General features: G+C 46.7%; 3 protein-coding genes across 3 annotated transcripts; 1 reads left to right on the plus strand and 2 right to left on the minus strand.

The window, feature by feature from the left end:
* The first annotated feature begins 105 nt into the window (after positions 1-105).
* BDV27DRAFT_120965 (uncharacterized protein) lies at positions 106-1443 on the plus strand. Its single transcript, XM_032065247.1, has 2 exons — positions 106-1205; positions 1275-1443. Exon 1 carries the CDS (start codon positions 651-653, stop codon positions 942-944), a length of 294 nt encoding a protein of 97 aa, XP_031932511.1. The 5' UTR covers positions 106-650; the 3' UTR covers positions 945-1205; positions 1275-1443.
* Positions 1444-2842: 1399 nt separating this feature from the next.
* BDV27DRAFT_9750 (uncharacterized protein) lies at positions 2843-5262 on the minus strand. Its single transcript, XM_032078104.1, has one exon. It carries the CDS (start codon positions 5101-5103, stop codon positions 3148-3150), a length of 1956 nt encoding a protein of 651 aa, XP_031932512.1. The 5' UTR covers positions 5104-5262; the 3' UTR covers positions 2843-3147.
* Positions 5263-9160: 3898 nt separating this feature from the next.
* Positions 9161-11053, minus strand: BDV27DRAFT_141269 (cytochrome P450; the record flags this gene model as incomplete). Its single annotated transcript, XM_032069789.1, has 6 exons — positions 9161-9612; positions 9689-10294; positions 10356-10424; positions 10487-10589; positions 10636-10752; positions 10829-11053. The coding sequence occupies 6 exons, from the start codon at positions 11051-11053 to the stop codon at positions 9161-9163; spliced, it is 1572 nt and encodes a 523-aa protein (XP_031932513.1).
* Positions 11054-11274: the final 221 nt, after the last annotated feature.

An 11274-nucleotide genomic window follows, 5' to 3' on the forward strand; every position in this document is an offset into this window, starting at 1 on the left:
TTTATGTTTACTTCAATTCTACTAATCTAATAATATTATAGTAATCTATAGCTTAGTATGTGGGAATATGTCAACTAGCAGTAATCACGCGTGAGTGGATGGAAGGGACGTTCTAGCGCGGGGGGTATAAATCAATCAACCTATCATCCACCCCCACCCTTCATACTAGTACGCCGAGAAGGCAGAAACAGCACCGATATAAGGACTGAAAAGTGCAGTTGCGAAAGCATCCACTAAAGAAGTAAGAATTTCTAGATTGCGCCCGGGTAGATCACTTCTGTTTTGGATGCTGGAATTGACGAACTCAGCCTCGTGTGGTTCCTCAAGCCTACAAAGGCTTCACCATCAGTCACCTGGTCTTGTGGTACACTCCATCGCAGGTTCTTTGGGAGTGTCGCGCGTTCAAAGCATCGGAAGGCTGGCCAACGAGGGATATCTCCAGTGAACTTTCTGAGGGCCACTCCGGACATAACCTCCGAATCCTCGACCGCATCCAGGTACTAGATACTCATGAGGTCTACGCCTCGTGGTTAAACACCGTTCGGGATTACACCTCTCGCAGTCTGACCAAATACGAGGACACGTTCCCCGCCCTCAGTGGCCTCGCTCACATCGTGCATGGATATGTCCACTGCGACTATGTGGCGGGCATGTGGGCTGCTGACCTGCGGAGGAGCATCGCATGGGCACCCGGCAGACACATGAATGACACCCGCTTCTCAACCTCGCGACATACCACGTACGTTGCTCCTACTTGGTCCTGGGCGTCGATGATGGGAACGATCAATTTTTACAAGGCCAAGGCGTCATCTCGCGATGTATCCGACGAGACTGCTACCGTTATTGGCGGCTGGAGGATCACGCATTTGACTCGAGATCCCTTCGGCCAGATCGCAACGGCAGAATTGCATATGACTGCCCAAATCCTGACAGGCGATTCTTGACTACCACTCGGCTGCCTCGTATTATTACCTTCGCGGTCCCCACGACACGGTGAATAAGTGGTATGGACAGATGGAATTTGGTGTCGAGGCCGAGAGCCAATCATTGCAAGTGGTGTGGTGTAACCCTCTTTTCACCAGTGATCCTAGGGGCGGTATCGGTCTAGCCCCTAGTCCCCGTCCAGGGCCAGGAACACACGTACCGACGGGTAGGTCATATCTGGGAGCTGGAAATGTCTCATTTTCAAACGCTGGAGAGACAGAGTATCGTCCTCATCTGATCAGGATCATTAGAGCGAGGATCCAAGAGCTGATCTTTGTGTTGATATATAGAATTCCCGAAAGGATAAAGAGAGCAAAGGTGCTATATTCATACTAGAACCGACATTCAGTTCGGCTGAAGTACCGAAGCTCCGGTATCCTTATACTCTCATCCCACCACCATCATATTACTTTCAATTTCATATATCTATAGCGGACAGAGACCCCGAGGTATAGTCTGGCTTGAGGAAGTCCTTGTAGTTTGTTGGACCATGGGCTCTGCCTGTGTTTGGCTGGGTGTCGTGGGAGTTATAGTTCACTAGTGAAATCTCAGCAAACCACTAACCGTAACTCAGCTCCACTTTCTCAACTTCCTTCCAACACAAGGTAAAAAGTAAAAAGATACAAGAAACACTACAAAATATCTACCAAATTACAATTACTTAAAAAGAGCAACGGTACCAAGAAAAAGAAGATTGTAAAAGAGTGATCTCATTTCAGATATCAAACGCTCAGGTACTTCAAGACATCGGCTCATCCCTCATGTCATCATATCAAAACGTCTGGTTCGGTTCAGTTCATCTAAAGAATCCTAGATGCAAAAGAGTTGAATGAAAATGGAAATAAAAATGGGAACTGCAGAAAGAGGCTAAATGTAATGTGATTCTTTCAAAGACGGGCGAGAGAAAAGTAATCAAGAGATTGGCTTTGTTTAAGATGTTATCTGATTTTCTCGAGATGATTGAGTAAGTCAAATAGGTTGGTTAAGTTGAATGCAATGCATGTTAAAAGATAAATGAGAATGTAAAGAAAAGAAAAGAGAAAAAAAGAAAAAGGTTCAACTGAAAAAAAAACAGCTTAGTGTAAATCAATCAGACTGGGACTGAACTGAACGCTGCACAAGGCCGTAAAAACGCTTTCGTCACTCAGCAGCATCATGGTCGTTTCGTCTATGTCGTTTCAATCAATATCGGCGTCTCTCCATTCCAATCATCACGCATGCTGAGAGAAAAGATGCAACACTGCTCATCATAAGACAAAACAAACGGCGTGATGATTTTTGCAAATGTTGGTGGAGGGGTTTCCAATGGGAGATAGAGGGAATGGGGAAAGATGAAGACGGTTCAAAGATAGACGTGGGTGGGTGATTTTTGTTTTTATTTCTTTTTTGATTTTTGGTTGATGTAGCCTGTATTCTGTCGATGTATCTTGTGTGTTGAAGAGAGTGAATTGGTCGGTTTGGAGAAAAGGAAATTCAGAGAGTGTATGACTGCATGTTCGGTGGAACCCCAATGAAACGAGACCGGAGAATGTTGATAATGCAGCATGGAGCATGCATGCTATCCAAGGCGGCCGTACATTGGGTCGTTCGATATCCGATGCTGATGAGAGATAGTAAAGAGAAAAAAAGAGAGTAGTTGATGTTCGAACTCAAAAGAAAATGGAAAGGAAAACTGTGAAGTTCTGTCGACTCGGTTGAATAATCGGCCAAAGTTAACTCGCACATCTGTGTCCTGCTTTGAAGAAGCATAACGAAGCTTTTCTGAACACATTGCACTTGTCACGAAATCCGACATCAAAGTGGGTTAGGGCTTGCATCGTTGGACTGCCCAGATATCGAAGGTAATCTCGAAGTTGTCATGGTTTTGGTTTTTTGGCTTTTTTCTTTTTTCTTTTTTTTTATTATCGTTCTGTGTCGTTGTTTGTCTTAGATTGTGAGAGCAGGAGAATGTTGTTCTTTTTTTGTTTCGTTTTTGTCTTTCAATATCATTAGTCGTTAATGCCATTTCTGTCATTATTTCGCTTGGTCTACAAAAGCCAAGTCACTTAAGATCGTCCAGGTCATTAGTCAAGGAGTAATTCGAAGTCGACACGATAATCAAAACAGACTCATCAAGACATGCTCTTAAACAGCCGATTGCGCTGGGGCAAAGCAATACCAGGCTTATTGTCTTGAGTAAGACATGTTCAAAATCTGTCTCCGGATCCGCTCTGCATCCGATAGACCAGGCTCAGTCGGATCGTATGGCAGGGTATTCGACGTTCCCTGTCCGCCAACCTGAGTTGTCTGTCTGGCCTGAGGCAGAAGCCCACGTGCGAATGGCTCTGAACGGGAAGGCGCATGCCTGATAAACCTGGCCGGTGAATCGCCGGCTCGTTTAGGTGGGTCGATCTTGAAAGGTGAGCCAAGTCGTTTGATGGCTTCCCCGCTAAGGTTCCGCAGGTGAGGAGCGGGCTTTTCCTCGCGATGGCTCTCATCATTTTTAGATGAAGACGATGGCGGGGAAAAGAGCTGGTTAAGGCCACCAGAATTAACCGAACTCATCGTGGCTCCACGGTTTCGAATTCGTATGCGACGCTGGCCAATGTCGTTGAGTTTTCCTTGTCGGAAAAGCTCCTCCAAGTTTTGTCGTGTTTCTTCATCACTCGGAGATTCTGCGGTTGCCATTGAATCGCGAGCAATATTACGGTTGTCCGCATTTGCCAATAAGTCCATACGGGGAGGTGACCGCAACCGAGAGCCTGTAACATGAATTGTTTCTCTTCGAGCTCTAGGCGTATGGCGTTGGACTCGTTTTTTCGAGTTATTAGGACCCCACGTGTGATAGGTAAACGGAGATCCCAGTCGAGGTGCCATCTCCCGTTCATCAAAGCTAAACGGTCTATTTGCGAATGGGTCCACCGTGCCATGAGGAGCGTTACACGGTACAGGTTGACTGAACCATTCGCCACTATTATTACTGGGTGGTTCCTCCATCGCCAGCTGCGTTAAGGGCCCAGGAACTGAGCTGGAGACAAGAGATATGCCTAGATCGCGCGTGGCGTAAACTGCTGAGCTACTTGTGGGGACCTCTGCTTGGGACGATTCTCGTGATGAGTGAGAAACCATATCCAAGGCGGGTGTCGGGCTTCGGGACATCATCAGTCTTTGGTAATGCGGCGCGATACAGAATTTCCTCTTGCACAAATATTTTAATCTCCTCCTGGTCGACGCCTCCGATCTGGGCCATATATTCTTTGGGGTGTCAGTTTTTGGAGTTGGTGTTGAGTTACCGCTCGCATATTGTTGCGATGTGGAAGGAAGCTGTTTGGTCAGTCTGTAACGCATTCTTTCCCACGTCTTCTTTGCCTCTCGCGCTACTCGGTGAGTGACCCCCAAGGGCGGGATGCTTCCCGGCGTCATTTTGAAGGGGGTGATTGTAGGATCCTGGAGGTAAATCTGATACGTATTCCATAAGTGATTGTCCATATCCCTTGTCCATCGTTCTCGAGTCGGGGGTTTGTTCCGCCGGAACTTGGGCACTGGAGTTGATTCCACGTGTTTTGGCTGGATTTCAAGGAAAAATGGGTCAAAACTGTCGCTTTCCATGCTTGTACAGCTTCCACCCACTGAGCGCCGGGAGGCAAATGTTTCAATTGATGAAACTGAAGAATCAGAACAGGCGGAGCCAGGGCGTTCGATGGTCTCTCCTATAGTTTGAGGATCATCCGTAGACCAGTATCCTGTAGATTGATCGACTGGGGCCGCGCGGATCTGGGCAGGTGGGGTCTTTAACGCTACACGATCCCGCGGAGGGGCCAAGAAGCGGTCATTGCTCGTGGGTATGGATAGACATGCCTCAGGGTCTGTCGCATCGTGAGAAGAAGAAAATTCAATAGATGGCAGCGGGATATCGGATGGGTTAGGGTGGAAAATATTGCGATCGTATTCAGCCTGCGCAAAGACATCTGTCCCTGAGCGCACGCGGGGCCTGCGCAAGCGGCAACTGGAATGGCGCGGGGGCGGCGGCGGAACGTCCAGCTGGATTGAGTTGCGTTCCGGAGTCCTGGGCTCCCCTATTGAAGGAAAAGTGAAGTCTTTCGGCAAGGTGCGAGAAAGACCTTGCCGTCGGTGAGTCATGATGTGCGGCGTTCCCGTTATATCTCTCACCGGTATAGAATCAAGCCGGGGTAGCGATGATTAAAAATTCTCGGTTGATTCGGTTGTATCAGTTCCAATTTTCCTATGCCAATATCATTTCGCTTCTTTTAAAGCTTTCGCACGTCCTGAGAGGTATAATCTTCGGCGTCAAGGGAAGCGCGGACTTTCGATCCAATGTCGCACACGCTCTTTAGCCCAATTGAATGCGCACCCGAAATTCCTATCCTAGCAGTCCACTAGTAGTTCGTAAGAGACAATAAGGGGTTTTTTAGAAGGAAATATATTGGTTTTCGTCAATGGTGCAGCTTCTTTGGTCAAACTTGAGGCAGGTTGACCAGGCGCGTAATTTCGGGGAGGGATTCGTTTCGTTAAATCGTAACAAGTATGCGGAAAACAAACAAGGAAATCAAACTCGTCAAGGTGTGAGTGGTCGGAAGGATAGCAAGCGATCGTATTTGTGTGAATGTCGACGCGATGCGATATAATCTTGACTTGTGATCACATCTAGGAGCTCCCGCGCTTCATTGGTACCTGAAGATAGCCGGGGACTATAGAGAAGGCAAACCCGTCATTGACACACAAAACGCCAGACCAACACAAAAGAAACGACAAGGAAATTGAAAGGGACGGAATCTACGAGCCACGCGCTCGTAGGCCAAAAAAAAATAAATCAAGGAAAAATAAAAAGGAAGAAGCAACAAATGGTTGTGCACGAGGAAGCGAGGGAGAAAACGGGACAGGAAAGGGAGGCAGGAAAGGGAACGAGGACGGGACGGGAGGATCACACAGAGGGGGGAACGCCTAAGGCCGTTGGTCCCCCAAAGCCTAAGGCGCCGGGACAGCGCGCAGAATCTGGCGGTGCGCAAGAGTGTTCTTTGGCTTTGCTTTTGCAACGGTCTCCACTCAACGGAGCCCGAGTCAGGATCGGAAAAGGAACCACGTCAAGCACTAACAGCCTTAGTTCCAGAGGTAATTAGCTGGCGTTGATGCTAATTAATTATTTGGAAACGTCGAAGTACTGTGTACAGTGTACAGTATTGATGTGACGTCCCTAAGTCAGTATCCATCCAAGATACCGATGATGTATGTTATTAATGTGAACAAGATATCTTCAACTAGGGACCTTCTGGTTATTAAATTTATGCAGAGAGAGATCTTTTGCCATCGAGCAAATCACAATGCGCGGAATGGGGAAATTTCCAAATAAATAACGAATGATGCCTTGGTTTTGTGGAATGCGGAGAATTGTTACTGCTCAAGTCCGCCATCTGACTCTCCAGTTCTTTCTCTTTTTCTTTTTTTTTTTTTGCCATCGTCTTCGATTTTGTTATTTTCTTTAATTTTACTTTTCCCCCCTCGATGGCAAATGCAGGTTGACCCAAGGAAAAAAAAAAGTAGATCAAAGTGGAAAAACCATCATTTAGTTTAATATCTCGAAAGCTGCATAGAAGAATCTCCTCCAGTTTCTAAAAACGCGGACGTCCTCCACTCACAAATTAACAAGCAAGCATCAGTACCCCTAGTACTAGTGGTAAGAGTCAGAAGCACCTAGTAGTAGTAACTGGCGGGTCATATTCAACCGCCTCACCGCGTTGCCCAACCATTCCATCGAACAAATCATCCGCAGTCAGTTATGGCCTCAAGTTATGCTGCACGAACTGGATCATAATAAATACATTGCCCGCTTGAACGTCTAGTATGGTTACACTGGTCTTGATTTGATCCTGGTTTTAATTTTTTTTTTAAAAAAAAAAAAATTTATTCTTACTTTCGCTCCCTCTCCTCTGAGTCTACAATTGCGTGGTATTTCTCCCCAACTGTAAGGTGGTAGAAAGGTACATACGGGGGGATGTCCACTACCACCACTGCTGGCGAATCAGTTCACCGATCAGGAGTAATTATTAGTCTTTTTTATTACACCTCGTTCCCATTGGGGGAATGCATGGAAAATCACACTGTCATGGAACCCTATTGATGTGACCGACGTGTGCGTATAGTTATCAGATCATCACATCCAAATTTTCACACAACGTCAACTGATCTACATCCAGTCCTCGGAGAAGTTTTCTACAAGAGCTCTCCCCCAAGAACAGCCGGGGGGAAAGAAAAAGAAAGGAAAACTTAAATTTCAGAAAAACCGTGTGATCAAAGTCGGTGGCTGGGAGAAATTTTCGGGCCAGGAATTTCGGAGAGACACGGTGAGTGGTTCGTGCCAGTGTCATAAGAGATTCCAAGTGGTTTTGGAAATCTCGAACTCCAGTCTCATGCAGAAGCGTACTCCACCACCGTCACAAACAAACCAACAGAGACTGGGCTTGCATTAGTCTTACCACACCCGGCATTAGGAGGATGGACAGACGCGACTAACCGCCTCGCCGCCGGATTGAGACGTTTTGGATCCGCCCTCCGGAAGCACGAGGTTCACCAAAGGGTGCCGAAAATGTCCTGTAGTGTAAGAGGTTGAAATAAGGGTCAAGGGCAGTAGATGCCGTTGTCCCTAACGAAGACGGCGCGAAAGCATTGACATTTGCCGATAAGTTACGGAATAGTGATCTTAGGTCTCTCTTTTTTTTTTTTTTTTTTTTTAGGCTACACTGGCTTTTTCGACAGAAACCATATAATCCTTAGCAATTGATACTAGTGATCAGGTTATAGAAACCCATCCAAACATCCTCGGTAATATGAATCTGGGGTGTCTTTTTTTTTTTCGGCTTATCGCCCATCGATTTCCGAGGCCCACGGGCTCCAAACGCGTGGAAGGTGGGGTGTCGCGTGCCAACGCGTCACTCGCGCGTAGCTCGCGCGTTTGGTAACATTACTGTATATTCTCAGGCTCCCGTCCAATGAATTATAGTTGAACCTTCTCCCGTGGTCCACTTGTACCCTGGAATTTACCAACGGGTTACATGAACTAATTTCATCCCAAAAGTAGTTAAGTCGTTAGCGGGAGGTTACCTGAGGCGGCTAACCTTAGTAGGCTTCTGTTCCTGAGCAGAATCGGCACTATCAACCACTTCTCCATCGACTAAAAAAGCATGGACCATATAAACAATGGTTCTCCTCTTTCTATCTCCAAAAAAAGAACCTCCGAAATCCAGGAGGCTGGGGATGGAGTCCATACTTCCATCGCTTAAATCCTATGCAGGAACTAGGTGAAAAGTCCACCGGAATATGCTAATAATATCAACCCCCCAATACCTCGGTGGCCTCGTGTGAATCTTGGGGGACGGGAATGGGTGTTAATTTTAGTAAATGGAGGTCTACGGCTCCATAGTGTATCCATAGGCGAGAGATAGCTTCCATTTAGCTCGAATCCACCCGGCCTGTTACCATAGTTCTATGACACTTGTTATAAACTCGGGACTACGCGTCGATATAAACAATGCAGAACCTAGTACTGTTTACTTCCCTTTTCGGTGTTGCTTTGTATTTTGGGTCTCGCCGCCAATGGTGTCCAGCCCAACATGTTGCATGCTCCTTACCTCTCATGCAAATGCACCAGTAGGTTTTTAAATAATTACAGTCAGAACTATGGCCACAGCTGCAGTGATTTACCCATGGATCATGAATTACCCTATGTTGGAATCGCATATGCGAGACTAACGATGCCCAATTTAGCAGGATACAGTGCATGCGATGTAAAACATATAGACCATCTGCAAGATATCATAGTAGGTAATAATGTTGGTCGAGTAACTCCCCAAGCGTCTTTTATGAACGACGATAACAACTACTTTTCTATGAGATCGTTGCGACATTTAGTCTCGTGCTCGGTGTCAAAGCTCCTTACGTGCTTTGTTGCCCAACTGTTGGAGACCTTGCCCTAATGCGTCCAGGACATGCATACAATTGGCAGATGGAGGCAAAACTTGATTACTCCTTACTTGCCGTTATAAGCAATGCCCTATTTTCATTGTTTCTGTACAGTCCAGCAGCACAGCATTTGGCCGTCGATGGGGAGAAACGGCGGTTAAGGAAAGACGGAAGATATTCATGCCACATCAAGAACAGACGTGCAAATTAAAGGAGAAATTAACTAGTCAGTAGCTCCCTCTCCAAACGCCGACAAGTCAATCTCTGGCTGGCGTGACTTATAAAGTAGTTTCACCGTTGGATCGCATATAATCTCAGTTCCGTGCACGATCGACTTGGGCCGGTCAACGTGGTCGGCAAATTTCCAGTCGTATTTCATCAGCAGGTGTACAAGGAGAATTTTAATCTCGTTATTGGCGAAGAAGCGGCCAGGGCATGCATGCATGCCGTGACCGAAACCGAGGTGCTCCGGACTGGTCGTGACGAACTGGTATCGATGCTCGTTGCCAGGTTCCTGGCGTTTGTTGTAAAACCGAAAGCCGTCATATACCTTGGCATTGGGATAAATCGACTCATCTTCCATAACATGGGCCGAAACAACTACATTGGCACCTTTGGGAATATAGGTACCGTCGGAGAGCACGACCGCCTCCGTTGCAATGCGATTGAAAAAGGCTATTTGAAGGGAAGCACGTCAGTAGGCTAATACTACGAGCGGTTTAACCGAACAGACGGCTGTAAAGTCACTTACCGATAGACACAGGGTTTGTGCGTTGACTCTCTTTCATGACACTGTCCATCAACTTCATCTTAGTGAGACTAGTCTTTTTCAGGATGCTGTCTTGTTCAACGATGACCTTGATCTCATCTCTCAATGGTTGGATGTATTCCGGATGGGCCGTCAAATCATACATCACATTTGTCAGCATATTCGATGTCGTGTGAATTGCCGCCACAGAAAGACCAATCTGCGATACTGTTTCATCGTAGGGACGGCCTGCCGCAACCTCTCGAAACCAATCTAGGGCATCTGCATGCGCTCTAGGGGGGTTCTCCCCTGGCAGTTTACCCTCCCGGATCATGTCTCTCTTAATGATCTCTTGTTGAACAATCTCAGCCGCCACTTTTCTGTGGTGCCGAAGCTTTTGCATCGATGGCATAAACCAGTGTATGAATGGCCGAGCAATTGCCGGCCAGTCTCTGAGTCCACGAGCCGCGTTGAACGCGTCGATGGTGTAATTAACTGATACATTTAGCCATGTTTCATTCCGACATATCTTCTCTCCCAAAAACACCAGCGATGACAACCGAGCCACCATATGCGGGATCTCCTGTGCGAAAGTAAAGGGCTTCCATTCTAGCGTTCAGCAGTTGCCATCAGTGAGTGTCTTTCTAAATTTTGCTGCCATACCACATACCGTCAGATCCAGGTAGCTTGTCCGTCAAAACAGCAGCGGTTTCCTTTGACAAGGGGATAGTCAACTGGCCTAAAGACAAGACAAAGTCATTAGAGAACAAAAGCATTTCTTAACCAGCAACATATCCGTACCGAGCGAATGCGTTAGTTTTTTATTGATCACTTCTATAGCAATTTCTTCCCTCGTTTGGTCGCCGAATGGCTCAAACCCCGGTATGGTTGCACCAAAGAAAGCCTGAGATTGTCAGTACTCGTCTTTGCCGACCGATATAGGTGGCTACCTTTCTAACTGCCTCTCTGAAGTCTAAATGTGGATGGTTTTTCATCTCATTCACATAACGAGGGTGCAGAACTATGGTCGGACCAGAAGTAAACATGGCCTGAAAGACGGTTCTACCCTAAACTCAAGCGTCAGTGTCCTAAATCTCTTTTTGTCTTTCTGCGTTCTAGGATAGGGCAAGGCACATCCCATACCTGGCTAAATCCTTGCACCATCAAATCTTTTGCAGAGGTGACGAAGAGCTTTTTGGCCTTTGTGTTCGAGAGTTCCCATCTACTTCTCCCCACGAGGGGAATTTTACGGTATGGCAAGCCATCTGCGAGTTCTCTGTAAAAGTTTGACACAAATATCAGAGTCAACGCCACTGCAATACCTCGGAAGAAGTAGTGGCTTTCTAGAAAATCAACAAGTACAGGCATCTTGTAATAGCCTCCCGTGCCAATCAATCAGAGAATGTGCCCCTGTACTGCTGCTTTTGCTGTGGCCTTATATACCCACACTAAGTGCACAACTGCCCTCCAATTGACTGGTTCTATGGCCCCCTCTGCACGGAATCCGTGACACCCGAAGTGGGGATATATTCGATACGCTGAATACGACGAGGAAACCTCGACTACAGAACAATGAACTACAGTGGCTC

The sequence above is a fragment of the Aspergillus caelatus genome, assembly GCF_009193585.1.
Source record: "Aspergillus caelatus strain CBS 763.97 unplaced genomic scaffold BDV27scaffold_12, whole genome shotgun sequence".
Classification (NCBI taxonomy): domain Eukaryota; kingdom Fungi; phylum Ascomycota; class Eurotiomycetes; order Eurotiales; family Aspergillaceae; genus Aspergillus; species Aspergillus caelatus.

Coding starts and splice junctions, on each gene's coding strand:
- BDV27DRAFT_120965 (XM_032065247.1), top strand. CDS start 651: ATGTGGGCTGCTGACCTGCGGAGGAGCATCGCATGGGCACCCGGCAGA.
- BDV27DRAFT_9750 (XM_032078104.1), bottom strand. CDS start 5,103: ATGACTCACCGACGGCAAGGTCTTTCTCGCACCTTGCCGAAAGACTTC.